Source organism: Lottia gigantea, assembly GCF_000327385.1.
Source record: "Lottia gigantea unplaced genomic scaffold LOTGIsca_71, whole genome shotgun sequence".
NCBI lineage: Eukaryota > Metazoa > Mollusca > Gastropoda > Lottiidae > Lottia > Lottia gigantea.
In genome coordinates this window covers 45154-65130 of record NW_008710397.1, presented here as the reverse complement: position 1 = coordinate 65130, position 19977 = coordinate 45154, and the positions used below count along the sequence as shown (strand labels likewise).

Here is a 19977-nt window from a genome sequence, read left to right as displayed (position 1 = left end):
TAACTAAATTTGCTTTACAATCCATAGAGAGTCACATTTATATGTTTGGAATTCTCTGTGGATCTCTGCATGAGCTGGTTGATAAAACCAAGACGCTCTGTTACACTTTGATACATTTTTAAGGCACTGATGCAGATAGGAACACAGTACAATGACATATTTCTATTAAAATGGATTTCTTACCGTAGTTATTGGTCGTGCCTGTTGTTCCTGTCTGGGCCATTTTATAACTAGCAGAATTCATGGTCAATTTTCGTACGTTTTTCTGTGGCTGGAAGACTATCACATACACTTTTGGAAAAAAGAGACACAGCAAGGCAACGGATGCACTTAATGATATAGAGACACACAGTGTTGTTATTTGGATCTGAAATGAAATAAGAATCAGCGTTGATGGAAACATAATGATTAGCAATGTGTGGTCTCTTCGATAGAAATGGATCTTTATTTGATTTAACGAATGTTCACAAATACTTCGAGCATATGACATTTTATGTTTCTGGCATAATTCTACATTTGGTGATAGCTAGCTTTGGAAATGAAGACTAATTAAACGTGTGTTGAAAAGATGCTACAGCCCTTTTTTTCCGTGGACAGAGCCAAGAAGTATTCTGAAAGTATGATGTATATACTAGATGCTATATATTTGTTAAAACGAACTTAGTTTGCTTTTTCACATAAACTCTATCCAAAAATATTGTCGTACCCAAACAAAGGTTTAGCTAAGCAGGAAATCAATAAGACTTTAATGTTTGTTTAAACGTAGGAAAGAATAACTTTAAGTGGATGTCTCAGTTAGCCTGACTTGAAGACAAATCTGCACGAATATGAAAATAGACACAATTTCTAAGACATTCGGACAATGAAACATATAAGTGTTGTTCCTTCGTTCGGGAAACTTGGAATGTCAACATGCAAGTTTTGTACTACTCCATTATTTACACACTTGAAAATGAATTTATATCGATCTTTACTGTTCAATAGAAATAGTTCGTGTAACCTGATGAAAAACATGGCTATGTCGTGAGCATCTTCGAAGAGACTTTTCCAATGTCTTCCTACTCATTAAATGGATTCGTTTGTTCAAGGTAATTACGAAATCCACATGAGATCGGGAGTTTTAATATTTTTTTTTCAATACTGTTTTTTTTTGGATGCAGTCACTTGATGAAGGGGGCGGAGGCTCAGATGGTATGTTTCAGATAGGTCATTGTACCAACTTTTAAAATTTATTCCTCTACTAAATTGACACTGATCCATTGGTGATGGATGGGACACCATTATCCCTTGTTCATCAACCTCCTGTGTTTAGTATTTTGGTTGCAAATAATAGTTGCCCACTGACTGACTGTCATTTTTGAATGTCCTCATTTGTTTGAATTCTTTTTGGCCAGTGCACAGTCGAAGTTTAATTCTGTACTGAAAGCAATCATGGTTGCTCATTGACTGGTGGTACTTTTTGAATCATAGTACTTATTCTGTTTGAATTCTTATTCCAGTATGCGCTTGGTAAAACTGTCTATGGGAAAATTTATCCGTATGCTACACCCATACGCCGATATTTTGGAAGGTTAGAGCAAAACGAATCATCAATGAACAAAATGGTAAAGAGTTTTGCAACATTTGCTAACTTAAATCGGGTCAGTCTAAGTCTTCAGCATCAGGCATTTAACCACAAGAAATACAAGTAATATCTTAAAACTTTTTAAAAAAAAATTCACCGATGTAAAAAGAAAATTAATTGGACTATTGATTAAAAAATTAAAACCTTTATCTCCAATGACGAGATCTTGTAATCGATCGACCTATGTGTACCTTCCGGGTCGCACGATTTCTTAATCTTCTAATTATTTTTTTTTTCTAAACCTGGTCGATAATTTACATGAAACTTTTTTGTTTCGTTCTGAGCTCCAAATCTGTCGAAGTAATACTTCATTAAGCAATCCTAAATCAGGCATGGGCCATTAATGGTAATTTTTGTTTTTGCTTCTTATGAAATTTTGACAAAAAACATAGTTTTGAAAAAAAATCAGTTTCAAGAAAATCGAGTCAAAACTTCAAAGAGATATTTGTATGTCTAAAATTATGAAAAAAGAAATGGTGTATCAAGCCAATTAAAGATTGCTCACTGTGAAATATGGAAGAAAACTAGACTTTTTTGCTTACAAACGTCACACCTTAAAAATAGTAATTGGATGTTTCCCCCCTTGTGAATACTTTCGAAGATGGGAGTTTTGAATTTCTGCCTTAATAAATGCAATTATAAAAATTACAAATAATATCGAAAAATTCTGCGAGGGCTCCTCTCCAGTACCTACATTTAAGAATACAGTGTCAAAAGTTCGCAGATTCTTTTCCATAATCAAAGTCACTTTTCTGAAGCATTTATTTCCAAAATGGCGTAGGTTCAAATTATCAGGCAATAAAATGAATAAAGAATATATTTAACCCCCCAGGTTTTGAAATATAGTCGATTTCTAGAAATTTAAAACCCACGTCATGTTGAGTTCAATTTCAACGAACAAGCCAATTTTGAGATATTCTAGTCAATAAATTCATCGACACTAATAGAACCACGGGTCTACCATGGCCAGAACTAAAATTAAAATCTCAGTAAAAGACCAGATTTCTGCTTCACGTAACACAAAAACCCATCGAGACGCGGTAATGTATTTTCTGCATGTTCTGTTCGACTTGGAAAAAATAAGTATTAAGTATGGACTATATTCCAGACAACCATTTGCCGTTTAGCTGATCTGAGGTCGACCTCGATACGCACGATTAAAGAGAAATTTGACTTTAGCCATTGCGCAATGACTTTGAGAATAAAACACTATAATGTATCTTGATTACCACAATCAATAAGCATAAGCACAATTCAAAGGGAGCATCAGAAATAAATAAGATGGAGTTAACATGCCGCAAAGCGACAATGAAATGTCTGTTTTCTGTACATATCGGTTGTAGATTAGGTCCATGTGTAAGGTTATGCCAGATAATTAACAATGTGTGTCGTCTGAAAACATCTGGATTTTTGTCGATTTACATTATTTATTGTTTTATTAGCGTTGTTATGCAGCATCTTGGGCGAAATGGTTCCAATTCAGACTAGTGTAACGCCAACTTAATATTTATAGGCAAGTAGATAGAGACAAAATTCATTAAGAATTGTAGGGATAATTTTGCATGATCAATTGATTTGTTCACAACTGTACCTTTACATTGACAAACATATTTGTTGTCGTGACAAAGGAAGACTATAAATTTTAACTAAAGCTTAATTATAGAGTGTTTTAACGGTAAAATCTATAAGATACGAAGTGATCTATATGAGGTGTCTGCTAATATTTCCAATATAATTCTTTTTTGAATTTTTGAAGCTGACAATTGTGAGCATGAAATATTTATGGAAGTTTGAAAGGATGGAAGATTATGTTCTTCGAGCTGTCCAGCCTGCAACATATTATATGACCTTGGTTTATTGCCCAATCTAAACGATGCGTGTTCCATGGCAGTCTCTCTTACCTAAGGTAACTGCTAACCTCAGCATGGATGCAGGCTTTAACAATATACTTACCTTAAAAGAATTCAGTGTTCCAAAATAGATTGGTACGAATGCTAACCATATGATACATGTAGTGTACATAGCAAATCCAATAAATTTGGATTCATTGAAGTTTTCTGGAATTTTTCTAGTTTTCACAGCATAAACTGTACATATTATAATAAGTAACATATTATATACTAACGATACTAAAAATGAAATATCGTCACTTTTGCACTTTAAAATTATTAATGGCTTTCGTTCGTCAGGTATATGGAGTCGAATGCCCGGAGTCTCTATCAACAGCCACACTGCTGTAAACAGAATTTGTATAGAAATTAATATTAGAGCTAAAAGTATCTGCGATTTAGGACTAATAAATGGAGGTCTTTTGGCAGAACGTCTAGCACTTTCGAATATCCGCGATATTCGGTTAGTCTTTGTAAGTAAAGCTGAATATATGATGGAGAAACCAAATCCCACACCAAATCTCTGTAAAGCACACACAATAACAGATGGCATAGCCAAAAGCACAAAAGTCATGAGATAGCAAAATAAACAGCCGCATAGTAACATGTAGCTTAGTTCGCGTCCTGACGCCATCACAACCGGAGTATTATTATACAATATAAACAATAAGATTACAAAATTCGTACACATGATGCCCACCGCTGCCAGACACATAGGAACTATGGCATAGATACTCGTCCATGTCATATGCTCGATAACAAGACTGTAACATCCCGTTTTGTTGTCGTACGGCCAACCACCAGTACCGCATGATTCACACGTACGTTCGTCTTTAACGTACTCCCATGGTTGACATTTCGTACAGATCCAACAACACGGATCACCTTGTCGCATGTTTTTGATTTCACCCTCTTTGCATGGTTCACTGCACCGCGATGTTGGAATTTTATCCGTTCCACCTGCCCAAATTATTTTAGAATGATCTAGGTTTAATGTTTTCGACCATCGGCCAATTTCTTGGTATTCATAATGCCTGGTTGTTCTGTTTCTTTGGTAGTTCATAATGGTGTATCTCCCTAATGCATCGCCGTTCTTATCAAACTGTACATGGGCACCATAATTATCTGAAAATATATATATATATATAGCATGAAAATTCCTAAACAAAAACTATCAAGGGTGGAATTAGCTTCCATGGTACATTTTTGTGTAACGTTCTGGTAGTGACGACACTCTGTAGGGGTTACTGTGTCATCGGGGGGTGAACGTACGTTTAATTTGAATTCTGAAAGTGATTAGGAAAGTTGAAATTATCAGTGATAAAGCAAATATTAAGAGAACTATAACCATATAAATTCATACTCCCCCCAAACAATTAAGTGTCAAGCATTAATATGTAAAATTACATTTAAGATAATTTCATGGGTGTAAGTATGAAATAAATGCCAATAATATAGAAATACATTTTTACAATTTGCATAATAGTTATATTAGAGACGATGAGAGATGGACTTCATATCTTTCTGAAACCGATATTACATTTAATGTCTTCTTTTTGACAATTACTTTTGTAATGTATACATTAATTTTATATTTATTTTGTTTTTCTCATTGTTCAGCTAATAACGCTGTAGTAAACGTAGATGACTCATATGACTGCATATCGCGGTGTCAGTTGGTTATGTACGTTGATGATTTGATGGTTTGTTAGCAACATGTGTTCTCGTACCACTTTTTCTACACAAAAGACCTAGTCCTTCGCCCTGTTAATAACACTCTTATGTGTTAGAAATCTTTCGGAAGCAATAAGTATTTCCTAATACAAGGATAACCTAAAAAACCTATTGCTGCCAAGAAATCGGAACTGCCAGGCCAAATTTTAAATCTTTTTGACTTGTGTTCTGCAGCTTCCTGCATACCCACGAGATTGGGCAAAGTTATTACTCTGAGTACGTTTTGCGATGAATAAATTGCAGAACAAAAGCCAAACTTGTACATTACCATAACAACGTATAGAAACGTGTAATATAAGTGATTGTAAATAGTGTGTTATTGTTGATTTTATTTACGGTGACATAATAGAAATCAATTTATTTTCACATCAATCTATATATTAAATTACTGCAGGTGCCGATGATATTATTGATATGATCACTCAATCAGTATGATCCAATTATTTTTTGATGTAATGACGTAAGTTGATCCAACCTCCGCCAATAAATTCGGGAAATAAAAACACGCCCAAAATAAATTTGACTTTATTGTCACCATTATTGTTCAAGATAAAACCAAGGAGTTATTTTCTGCTCAAATAGGTTTCTGGAAAATTTTTAATTTGCCAATAACTGCAAATATATAGACAAATATGTCCATCTCTTGCAGTTCATATACTTCTAAACATTGACAAATGACATGAATACGTGTTAGTTTTGTCCTAGACGAAAGAATTACTGTTCTGAATTTCTTAAAAAAAGCTTTTTTGATATTTTCATTTCATGTTGCTTTTTTTAAACGGAATTCGATATTTCAAATTAGTTGTTGTTTGGTAGATTCTCTTTGTAAGTTTAATGACAAAACACCCGATACTGTTGTTGGTTGGTGTTTTTCACGATATCTAAAGTAGGAACGCCTCTAACTACGGCCTTTTTTCTTATCTAACTTCATCGTTCAATCTTGCTCTTTTTGTATACTTAAAACTTAACTTTATTCCGCACTTACAAGAAATGTTATTGACTAAGGTTGCGTTTAATCTTAGTTATTATATTTTTGTTTGGGGGGAGGGGGGTTGGTTTGTACGTGAACGAAATTTGTCAATTTTTGTGATACAGTAATAAAAAGACTTGTGAATTGTGTTTTTGATCACTGATATCGATTTAGCCGCAGATGTTTTTTCATTCATGTTGTTGTTTATCAGAATGTAATAAATTCGATATGCGGTTATTGAATATGATAAAAATATATTAAGGGCAATTCAATAAAAGTTCATCATTATACTATTGGTTAAAATGTCTCAGTGTATTTGCAGTGTTTTATAAAGTTATTTTGGATAATATTAATAAACATTCTTACCCTCGCATACCACAGTCTAAAAAAACATCCTGCAATGGATTCATTCGTAGGAGAGTAAGCATAATATAAAACTAGTCGGCAAATGTCCATCCGTTGTTTAAGTCTTTGAGAGATGATATGATTCCGAAATATTGGTGCGAACATCTTTTATAGATTACCATGTATTTGTAAAATGTTAACCCAGACGAAAACACTTAAGGATGAAATGAAATAAATGACATTAAAGATAGTATTGAATTATGAACAATTATCAGTTCTAATTGAGTTCCATTGAAATAAAGCCATATTCAAGAGCAATTCATGGTAACGCATTGCATGTCCGCTCTGTATCAATGGAACTGCACTGCTCAGTCGGTTAACTTATATGTTCCCGGTTACATCCTTGCTCAGGTGGAGTTGAAACCTGTCAGTCAGCGAGGACAATAGTTGGAAATGGAAAAAAGAGTATTCTTATGCCGCTGTTAATGAGCAATTTATCCCATTTACTATTGCAAGACGACGCCCATAATTATGTGCGCAACACTTATTTTATATTGAGAAAGATAGAAAAATTCTGGGCAATGCACTTTGCCTTGCTTTCTAACATTGTAAAATATACCTTTCCATGATATTTACAAAATTGGTTTGTAAGACGTAAAAGATGATTAATAGCTAGAATTTTTAAAAAAATTGAAATTAAAACGCATTGATCATTCTCTCCTGTAGAAATAAAATAAAAATAAAAGAAAGTTGTTTTATGAGACAGCATTGTTTATGTACAGAGAATGATTTTGATTTTATTTTGCAAGAAAACAAATTCACGTTTGCACGACATGACTAATGAACAAACAGGTTTCTGTTTATATAATGCCACAGTTACAATAGTAAAATATTTTCACTGTATATTGGTGCTCAACAGATCAATTGTAGAGCGATATAGAAATATTAAAACAGAACTTGGATCGTGTTGTTCGAGTTTTGTTTTAATATTTCTAATGCCACATTTAGATAGAAGATAAGATTATTTGAAATTTGGACTGACATCAATACGTCTGTAAGAACAATATTTGTATATGAAGATGGAGAAAAAGGATAAAATCGACCAATCAGATTGGCGATGGAATGAAAGCCCGGGATTAACGACTTATTGACCTTAGGGTAGTTTTTGTGTCGGTGTCATCATGTCGTTGATTAAGTCAATACCGACTTGAGACTAGATGCTCGTTATTAACGTTGGCCGTCATGGCTCTGGGCATTATTCTTATTTTCATCTTCTTAATATCCAGAGAAGTGATGGCCTCCAGAAAAACTAATAACTTACTCTTATAACAGTCCAATAATTTGAAATCACAATGAAGCCCGGTTCGAGTTAGCGGTTCACTAATACTACTGTGAATTACTAAATCTTTCATCGTGTGTTTTAAGCAAGGAAGCTGGGATTAATTAAATTTCTCTGTTTAAAAGTTTAACTTATTATATTCACAGAAGGGATTAAGGTCAACATATTTCATACATGCTTGTAAACAAAACAGATTTTGAAGAAGGGATTTCAGGCCACGGAGGGTTTGATTCTCACAAATGCGCAGGTCTAAAATGGAACAAATATTCATTTACAATTTGAAAGAGGTGGTCCTAATCGCTGGGATGTAGAATTTGTTGCTGATTAATTTTTCTACTTTGTGTTTTACAATCTTTGAAAAAGACGACTCGAGTCGACCAAATCAGGGGGATAATGTTTCATTTATATTATGTCAGTGTATCTTTCTACTTTGTCTTTAACAATCTTTGAATAACGGGACTCGAGTTGACTACAATCACAGGGATAATGCATCATTTATGTTTTATAAGTGTATCTTTACCATGTATTATGTGTCTTTTCAAGGTGAGGACAGCATTTGGATAGTGTGTTCTATAAAATATTCGCTTATCCATTAATAAGCTTAGTTGCAATTGTCATCTTCAATGGAATATTAGGCTTAAGAAAATTTCTGATACCACGGCCAGTGCCTCAGAGAATGGTCTCGTAAAACCATTATCACAAACTTATTCCATGTAAGTACATTAAAGACGAGTAGCATCATGAATGTAACATTGCTATTGATTTCTATTCTCTGTTAGTCTAATGCTTACTTAGTAAGTCTGAGAGGGCATAAGTGTGATTATATTGTATTTATTCCTTTATTTATGACGTTATAATCAGTACTTTTATTACACCAAAACAATTCCTTCTCATCACTTTCAAGATTCTCATACCTTAGATATCATAACTATTTATCCAACATAAAGCCAAGGATACTTTGGCAATTATTTTAAAATTCAAAGGACACTTGTATGTGTAATTTATTATTTTAAGAAATTCTGTAAAATTAGAAGTGTTAAAGCACCGTTTACAACTACAATGTTGGAAAATTAAGGACTGATTGATCGATTGAAATCAGGTTTAAAGTTATAAAAAGCCTTAGGAATTCTTATCAGACGTGTGACCCAACATTCACGAAACTGGAACAACCGAATCGGGCATATACGACTATATAGATAGACTTAACTTCGGCCATTTAAGATCTTATTGCATGAGTAGAAAAGTAGGACGTCAACTCCATTCATTTCATTTTATTTAATGCATGAGAAGGCTTTTCACATTAAAAGAGTGAGCGTTCTCTAACCAAGATTGCATCTTATCTAACCCTGCCTCCACACAGCTAGCTACCACCAATACCTTCCATCGACCAGTATTTATTTCACCACAGAATATGAAGTGGAAACAAGTCTCATTGTGAGTAGCTGGAACTGATACAATCAGATGGTGAACACTAAAGAGTTTATCAGTTGTTAGTTATATCACAATATTAAGATCTTAATATAAAATACTCTACTTCATCATAAGTCTTTAGAAAGATGACTGATACAAATGTCATCACTATCATTCGGTTAGGATTTCATCAAGAATTTTGTCAGAAAGCGTTACGACCGATGGGAAATTCAACGGTACTGGTAGATCCACACTGTGACTAAAATAATAGAGAGTCTTTATCCTTTGTCGCCGAGCAGGTATGCAGACACATTTTGCATCCTTGTTTTTTCTCATTGCCTAGGGACCTATTAACCAGAAAACACTACAAGTCGTCCCTTGGCACATTTCAGTCGCCTATCTTAAATAATCTTAAATACAAACGTGGATATAAAACTCTTGTTCAATCATCGAACATATGTCGGGTCAAAATATCCCCCTTAAACATTGATGAGCGCGTGTATTCCTGGAGTAACTATATGTCGAAAAGTGGTATGGGGAGTGCATTAGTTTGGGTGTCATGCATTTTTCTTCTTCATTTGACGCTTGGTCCTGACGGTTATAAGGAGATCTTCCCTTTTCAATCCTAATTCAGCAGTTAATTTTCCTTATTCTTCGCTATGCTAGAACATTCGTCAAAATTAGAGTGAAACAAGGTGTATGAATTGCTAGATCGGGATATATATATAGCTATACCAACTCCTCATGGACATGATAATGAAATGCAGAAGAATTGAGTGTAGAATTACTACAGGGAATTCAGGAATTAGATATTTCTAGTTCATCCACTTCCGTAGCTCTGGAGTGATTTCCTTGATTTCACGCCCAACGATTTTATTAGTAAAGATATTGACGAGAGGGGATTTTGAGCCAGATGACTAAAAGCAAAAGTATAGTTCACTAGCCAACACATCAACGTGTTTAAAAGGCTACTAATTTTCTTTCTAATCTTGATCGATTGTAGTTTGTATTGATCTCCGGAGTCAGTTGTTCATGATGACATCGAATCTCATTTTTTCTTTCAAACCTCATCCATTTTCTACTGTAGTTCCTGAAAACAGATACTATATCCGACAAAATTGTGTATTGAGATGTTATATTTGGATTGATATTACTCCACAAGTTTTCTTGTGTGTAAAATAGGTTTGACATTGCAATTCGTTCGTTTCTCTATAGAACCTTTGACTTTATTTTGGTTAAATATTTTTTGACTTCTTGTCTATGTTCCTGCCCTTTGAAAGTAGAGGCCGTAGTAGGACCAAAACTATTAGCTTGAAGTTTAAAAAATTACAGTCTTTGATTCCCTGTTCTACGACAGTAATTGCTGTTATGGGTGTCGCTACCAGAGCATTTCTGTACGCCTGAAAGTTCGTATTTGATATTGTTAAAAAAGCCAGAGAAGATTACCTCACTAATTACGAAGTTTGGGTCAACATATACCCCATTCTATTATTTTCTGAAAGGTAAACACACATCGTGACTTGGTTTTACGAGAAAAGTCGCAAAGTTACGATAGGTTACGAGATTTGTTATTTTGTGCAATGATGTGGTTTCTCTCAGAAGACTAGTTCTCATTTAATCATTTTTCACCATGATTTCTCAGGGGACCGATTCTATCCTACTTTACTCAGATTTGTGTCGAGGCTCTCGACTCTCAATTAACATTTCTTTTTTTCCTTTCTAATTTTAAGACTCGTGGATAGAAGAAAAAAATAAGTCTTGAAATAAAAAGTGCTGCCTCTTCAATATTGGAATTCTTTTTTACACAAAGAATCGATGGTTCACATCTTAAGAAAATAAGACTTCTTCACTGTATGTTTAAAACTGTAAGCTGTTGAATTCCTTTAGAATATTTCGTAAATACGTTAATTGTGCTTTTCGAAGCTTCCACGGCAATTTTTTTTTTAAGATAAAGTAACTGTCTCACTTTAAAGATCGCCTTGTGAAACAAATTAAAGTCCAAAGGTTGTTCCTCAAAGTTCAATTGCTCGTATAAAACAGGAATTTTGTCCAGTGAAAAGGTTCTTAAAATTATATGAAACGTAGTTTTAATTTCCTTTTTTTCTTCCTTTTTTAGGGTATGTCTTTGTAGTGGACAATAGATAGAGAAAATGTAACAACATCGGTTTTGTCTAATGTTTTTAGCATGCATTGTTTACATACATCCCTTAAATAAACGTACGTGTCTAGAAATTATATTTCATTGAAAATGAAAATCTTAATTCTTAATCGATAGTGTGAACTAGGTATTAATTCTGAAGAACAAGCTAACCACCAACAATGGCACAAAAGGTCACATCGTTCCTTTGGTATACGAGTTAGTACAGAACTCCAAGAGAAAAATCTATAACTGAACTAAAGGATTACAAGTTGCATACATCAAGATTCGTTTTCTAAACCTAAATTATGGAAGTCAAGCATGTTGTGCGATTAAGTCGGTAATGAATCAACTGATTACTATTGTGTAATTAAGCGAATATCTTCCATTAGTGGACTTAAATTCCAAGATAAATGGCTTCATTAAATGTCGAAAGATATCGCAGGGTGCGTTAAGGATCGTCGATCACGTCATTTTGTTTTTAACAATTATCTCATTAATACACGACAATGTCGTTATTACTTCATATAGTATACCTTCAAATCAATTTTTATGTCCTAAATCATTTGTTTGGGTCAAATAAATTGATTTTGTAGATCCGTCCTTTATGAACCATTCTAATGCTATTAATTTTAAAAATGGCGGCATTAATTAGATTTGTCCTTCCTTCGGAGCTATGGAAATAAAATGTAAACCGTTTACTGCTTTTAACTAGCAATTTCTTATTACTTAATGTTCAAGAAAATGTGCTTGCATGTTGGCCGTTGCATATTTATTTATCCTATTAAAGTGAGTTTTTCTGTGCATTTCTCAGAAACTACTCTAGTGATGTGAAGCAGAAAGTGGTTCATCAAAAGAATCTTTACTCGTATGTTTACAAAAGGAAAGTGCAGTCTTAAAACCCTTTAGTAAGAAACGACAAACTGCACCATTATATTTACATAAAATCTTATTTGCTGAAACATATTATTATTTTAAATTATTAACTGTCGAAATGGTGCAGCGTTCACATGCATATTTGGATACATTTTTTAAAACTTTTTTCTCGTTCTGTATGAGGGTAAGGAATTTTATTGCTTCTTAGTTCAACCTTTGCGCATAGGAACTCTTGGTTCAATTCAAAAAGTCTTTACAATGTTCTGAAGGTCATTTGGAATTGCGGAAGCATTAAATTCAATAGTCACTAAGAGATAATCCAACATACGACGTGATTCTTGTTAATGACTAATAAGGTCTTCATTAGTATACATGTATACCGATTAATAGTGCTTACTTGACTAGTAATTGAACCTACTAAAGTAATTTGACAGCATTCTAAATGGTAACTTCTTTGTTTTGTATTCTGACAAGCGAAGATATGTCTATGGCAACAAAGTAACATGGGGGAGTTTGCCTGCTTTTTAAATATAGGAATTGTGACTAAATCTTTTATCCCAGTGTTATATACGCTATATAGTTATTTGTGAAGTCGGTCTTGGTTTCCCTAATATGGTTGGATGTTTTAATGCCAAGCTAGTGGTTTATTGGCAAACACGATATCTATATTATTGCAGCGTTCATGTGACAGGAAGGGTGTCCTCAGACCACAGTGTTTCTGTACACCGAACTTGTCCATCAGTGTTCGTCAATGGTACTTGATCTTTTTGGTATTTTGCTACGACCAAGGACAATATCTACGGAAGAAGGGACCTAATTTCCAAATAAAATACAGTGGTATCTTTAACAGAAAGTTCAGTGTACATGTCTTATTGGTTAGTTTGCAATATTTACAATTCAATTCTTCTGTAAACACCCCTTCATTGGATCTAAATATAGACTCCAATGATGGTAAAATTGTAACCAGCAGAAGGATTTACTTTAAACATAATTTCTTTGCCGAGTTTCGAGAAACGTAAATAGAAAACACAATAATCGGCATGACTAATCCGGTATCCAAACACTATCTCTGTCATTTTTTATGTCTAGCTTGGTGCTGTTTTTATTTCTTCGTACGTCACTTCAGAAGTTGAAACGCTAATGACGTATTATTGATTAAAAGTGCAAACAGGTACAGTCAAAGTTTAGCTAAATGAAGCTATTATTGTAATTAAAATTAATGCTAAATCTTTGATTTGTAAGCCACTCGATAATAGTAACAACAGATATCTGCTAAGATAGATTTGCCATAAACAATGAATTTGAGTACTTGTATAGTAATAGCTGGAGAAATATACCAATGGCTAATACTATTAAGGGCTAATTCTAGAGAAAATTTCTATTGATGCCTGAACGCGGCTTTTGTCAATGATAGGAAAATCGTAATCCTAGTTGTCAAACGTTTAGGCTTAAAGATATCACACGTAGGGATATTTATATATTTATGTGTCCATATTATTTATAAACCGATAATCATATGGCGGTCTGGAAAAGTGCTAACGAGTTTTATTCAGTGGGGACTTTAAATTATAGAAGATTACATGTCTGAATTAATTCGCTTTGTTAATAGAATTCTTCTATATTCCACGTATTTGACCTCAGCACTTAGGCTGATGTATAGGTACAATCACATTTGTAATAACAACAGAGCATCGATCCATTGTTATGAAGACAATTGAAATGGCAACGATGACCAGTGCTAATTATCCTGAAGATTTAGTAACCTCTCAAGTAGCTTTATCTGGTGCTGTAAAACGGTAGATTTAGAACTGTTATGGCTGACACAAATACAATAATTTCACGTGAAGGTCAGTGCTTCTAGGTAATAAGTTCATATTTTTGAAGTCGTAGTATCCAGAGATTAGCATATTGAGCTCGATTTCAGCTATAGCCAGTTGAAAGATAAATTCTAAATCTAATCAATGTAGTTTCAAACTGTAATGCTGAAAAGGGATATGAACCGCTGAAATTGAGCTATATGAGCTGTTACTGGTATTACAATTCAGTGGACGAGCATACCCCTTCGAATTCTCGGCGGAATGTTAATATTGAACTGTCACAATTTTCTTGAATTAAAGTTGAAAACGTATCCGGAAATTAGCGAATTATGTCTGAATTATTGCGGGCATTCTTTCAATTACCTCTACCGGAACACGAGGATTAACAATATTAAGAAAAATTAACTGCACATGAACATCTCAAAATAAATATTTTGATCTTTCAAATAAATGGATAATTCTTGTTAATTGCCTGAACTCGTCGCTCTGAAGTGGGCTGATATTTATTTAACCTACAAATTATCAAAGCGAAATTTCAAACATTTGAATCGATGTATTGTATCGAAAATAAAAGATAAAGGAAGTTAGAATGTCGATCAGCTAGAAATGGTCATGTTACCTGCTTCAGTCATCCCAATAAAGTCAACACAGACGATCTGCTTCCCCGGTAAACAAATAAATCGCCTTTGTTGACTGAACGATCGAGACAATTAAAACAATTTAAATTCATTAGCAATGATGAACAAACTAGATCTATAAAATATTCTTATACATTATTGATATACATTGATGTTGTGCATTAAATGGTTAACAAATCATTTAGGCACTGATATTAATTTTGTATGAATCCAAGTAATTGTTGGTCGAGGGTATTTTATGAGCCTTGTCCGTTTTCGGTGCTGGCTAGTGTTTCATTTAACCCATATCTCACTATGAGTAAACTCAAAATGCCAAAATGCCAAGCGATTCTTAACTATACTTCTTTCTCTTTCCGTATACACCAACTTTTCAATATTATCTAAAATTGAACAATCCAGGATGGCCATTTTATGTGTAACCCATTTAATTTGTCGACTTGTTGATTTTTCTTATAGTTGGTTTTATCCTTGTGTAATAAGTTCTGTACTACTTAATTTTATACTTCAATAAATACATGCATGAAAGCCTATTTATCTCCTTCTTTATATCATTAGTGTATAATACAAGTAAATGTTGCATGCCTTATCTGGTCGTTTCCAGGTTGTGTCTGGTAGTTTTTGGTCGTTTCATAGTCAGTACGCATGTAATTTTTGTTAAAGCGTCATGTGCTTATTCTTAACAAGTTAGTTGTTCTTCTTGTGTCTTGTTAAATAAATCTGTGCTTACTGCTCCTCCAATAGTTAATTCTGAACATCTGATGTGCCACATTTCAACTGGGTTTGTATTTTGTGTTAAAACGCCATGTGCTTATTTTTAACAAGTTAGTCATTCCTCTTGTGTCTTGTTGAATGAATCTGTGCTTACTGTTCTCCCAATAATTAATTTTGAACATCTGATGTGCCAATGTCACTGTTTGTATTTTGTGTTTAAACGTTATGTGCTTTTTTTTTTTTTAACAAAGTGAGTTATGCCATCTTCTTTCTTGGATCTTTGGAATGAATCTGCGGTTACTGTTCCTCAATATAGTTTATCTGATGATAAATTGCAACTGGGTTACTGTTCCTTGACATTTTATGCTACATTGCAACTTGATCTGTCAACACGGCAAGCATCCCTTTCGAAGATCAGCGTAGTTAATATTATGAATAATGAGTCAATAAAATTATACTTAAAAAGTATGTAAATTATATCTCTGTATCTACTTGATCAAACTGAATTTGTTTTAATTAGAGTTAATTAAAAATGAAGATTACTAGTTGTGAATTAGTACCTAATTTTGGTGTTTGGCTTTATAATGGCTCGATATTATGAGAATACGTAGAAACCATATTTCTCTACAATTAGGCGTTTATTTTACTTAAATCCATACAGTAGTTTTTCAACAGATTCCAAAAAACATAACGAACTTAAAAAACCCTACGTAATGTTTTTAAATATGTTTTGCGTTTAAAAATTGACTGCTTGATTCTTTAACTTGAAACTTACAGATACGTTGAAGGGCACATTTCTTTTGATTTTGCTGTATAGTTTTCTTAAATTTGAGCAAAAAATTTTTTCGACCCACAAAAAGCGGAATCTCCCTTTAACGTTTATCAACTTATTAATTAAAGTTTGTCCTCTAATCTGATAACATACCATGAGGGGAAATAAACCAAGATACCGGAACGATGATAAAACAATATATTCATTAGACCGATTTATATCGACAGAAAAAATCTCCTATCTGCAATCAGTTTAACCACGGGAACAATGGTCCTTAGTATTAATATTCATCACAGAGATTATAAGCACTAATAACTGAAGCTTATTTCAGTTTTAGTACCAAATAAAAATAGCTGATGGTAATTTGAGCTGAATTTCAATTGCAAAATCAAATTCAGTACCACGATTAGCATACTGGAAAAAATAAATCCCTGTACTTGAAAAAGAATAGATCAATTGGTTTAATATTAGAAAATATATTACTTCATCAATTTAAGCAATATAGGCGGCAATTGTGTTTTAAAAATCAAAAAAAGCTATACAATATTTTACCACCAATACTGTGTTGAACCTAATTGCACAATTTATGCCACAACTGCCTCCTTTTAATAATACAAAACAGCGAAGGATATGCTCAAAACCGCCGTAATTTTACCTTTAAACTTTTTACCATCATAGAAATTATTTTGTCTTGATACTTAGCGATTTAGTAGAAATATCAGTTATCGAGTAGTTTGTCATGTAATAATGTGTTCTATTGATACGTTTCTCGTGACATATTTACTTTTAGTTCGATGATTTATGTTGGAAATGCCGATATAAATTTAGATCATGTGAGATCACATTACCCTAATTGATATTTATGACTTAACACATTCCCATTGAAATAGTCGACAGTAAATTCAGGCAGATAGAGATATCAGTTGACTTCGTACTGTCCCATCTAGGCGCTTTTTGTAGCGAAGCATTTTAATTTAAAACTGATGTATTCTAGTAACCAGGTATTTCGAAGGGCACTCTAGCAAGTTATTGAGCAGAAATCACTTTGGTTGTGACGCCACTGACTCCTAAAACGATTGTTTTCGAATAACTTATGTCGTTGTCTTTCGGAACACAAAACTGTTTGGTTCATAATATTGAATATATAAGTGAAATTTACGGATATTTATCTGTGATCATTAAGCGAGACGGAATAAGTATCTGCACAGTTATTAAACCTACAATTAAACCTTGCAACTTGAATTAAATGTACAAATAAAATAATTGCATCGATAATGTAATAATGAATGTAGTTACATTGTGTTATCGCTTATACATTTATGCTATTAAGTTAATAATTTAGTAACAGTTATATTTCAGAGATTATTTTTATGGCACTGAACATGGCGTTATCGTATTATCCTGATTTTACATGTCTCGATACAAATAAAAAATGTATAGAAGTGCCTGCCACTGTGATAATCGTGATAAGGAAATTGTAACCCCAATTTTGATACAGCTGGCATGCCAGTAACAGTTACGTTTCAGAAATGGACATTGACATTGCGCTGTTGTTTTTCATGATAAAGTGATCTAAGTGCAATCGGTTGTCCTGTACCGGAATAGGTTTAGCACTGTCAATTGTAAATGGGCTTTAAGTTAGGAATAACAACGAAAACACTTACCGTTGAAAGAGACATTAAGTAGAAAGTCCTTGAAATGTTCTCCATCAATTCTTTCCATTTCTGGGCATAATTTGGTCGTGTTAGGGCATAAAGATCGTTGCATTTTATCTAGAGCTATGGCTAATGCATACACAGCATCATAAATAAACTGAACCTTTCCCTCTTGTTGGTGGATTTTTCTATTAAGTTTTTCAGCTCCAGTACAATATCTAATATTCCTAGTAGCGTGTTTGTTAGTATTTTCTCGCCAACTGCATTTATTTACTGCCTCCCAATATTCTCTAAACCATGGATTTCGGATATTAGTTCGCGGGTTCAAGTTTCGGAAATAATTTTCAAACGTCTTAATAGGCGTGGATTGAAGCTCTAAAGTTATTGCACCTTGTCCCGCCAGTAGGTTATCTTTAACGGGTTTATCTTGCCTCCCCCAGGCGTCACTGGCAACCCATACATGTTTTCCCGATAGGTTGAAACGAGTTGCTGCATCAAGAAGGCCTTTGGCATCTTCAATTCTAACGAATACTATGACAACTTTGGCTTCTGGCTTTTCCAAAAGGTCACGAATAGTTCTGTCAAAGGTGCTATTTGTTGATTTGGCTGGAATTTTAACATTGGCGGCTATGCAGATATTTTTCGCACGAGCTTCTCTTTGGAAATAGTCAATACCTGAGGACCCATATTCGCCCTCAGAGGAAACGGTTGACACGTAAGTCCAATTAAACTCTTGTACGATATCAACTAATGCTCTAGCCTGCAGAGTATCTGGTGGCACTGTGCGTAAAAAATAGTCGTAACGAGTTTTGTCACTAAGAGATGCACTAGTAGACGCGTAGCTCACTTGTGGAAGTTTAAACAATCTTAGTAAATTTGCAACCTGCATGGAAACAGTACTGTACGAACCCCCAACAACACCGGTCACTTTCGTTGGTGAAAACTTTGCTTTGGCTTGTGAGCCATCCGAACACACAAATTCAGAAGTATCCAAAGAATAAAACGAAGCTCTGATAAATTCTAACGATTGTTCCAACGCGTAAGTACCTCTGGCACAAGTATCATAGAGTGAAGCACCTATGGTAATCCCGGGCAAGATATTGTTATTGTTGTTTATTTCATCAATGGTAAAAAGCATAGCTTCTAAACGTTCGATTCCACGATCCGGATTAATTTCTCCACACGGTTGTTCTCCGACACCTTTATGATGGACAGGAAATAATCCTCCAAGAATAATATCCCCGGCTATAAAAGCGGATTTGATGGATTTTGTAGTCCGATTTGGCATAGAACAAGTTCCATGGTACATGCATGTAAACACAACCAACAGTAGCGGTAAGAGTTTGATGCTTCGATAAACTGAGTCCACCATAGTTAGAAGCTTTGTTGTCATTCTTTTTCAGTCCTTAAACTCTCCTCATTTTGACATTATTCTTCATCAAACAAAGTCATTTTCGATTTCGTCTAAAAATTTCTCAAATCGTAAATTTACAATGCCGATCGTTTTCATTGACGTCCGTATGCCTTAAAGGCTCTGCTCCGAGAAATACTTCTATGCATTCATCAATGTTTCGTTGGCAAATCGAATTGCTCGAATGTCACCATATTGCGGAACGTACTGCTGTATAGCTTCTATCACCACCCAACTCGCCATATAACTCCACAATGTTTCAATCCATCGTTTCTTTGATAAGTGATTGGGTCAGCTCAATAGACCCACGTGGTAATTTAGTCGATATTCGCCTGCATTATCGCGATCAATCCTGGAAGATAAAAGAAAAAAAGAGAGTAGAGCTTAGTCGTCAAGACAGTGGACATCTTAAATATAACTACAGTTATTATATATATTCACTGATCATCGATTGCCTTGAAATAGAACTTAAGTCTGGAACCATTCAACCAGTAAACGAGAAAATATCATTCGGTCAGTTATTTGCTTTTCAAAATGTCTACAGACAAGTCTACAGATCTTTTAATTAGACAATATAGACTATCAATTGAGTGATAGTTCTGTCTTATGTCTTAAAATATTTAGAAAGTTTTGTTTTGAAGATATCGAT

The 19977-nt window shown here is 34.0% G+C and overlaps 1 protein-coding gene across 1 annotated transcript; it reads right to left on the bottom strand.

The window, feature by feature from the left end:
* Nucleotides 1-118: 118 nt before the first annotated feature.
* LOTGIDRAFT_130830 (hypothetical protein) lies at nucleotides 119-19205 on the bottom strand (the record flags this gene model as incomplete). Its single annotated transcript, XM_009065823.1, has 3 exons — nucleotides 119-367; nucleotides 3578-4638; nucleotides 17927-19205. 3 exons carry the CDS (start codon nucleotides 19203-19205, stop codon nucleotides 119-121), a joined length of 2589 nt encoding a protein of 862 aa, XP_009064071.1.
* Nucleotides 19206-19977: the final 772 nt, after the last annotated feature.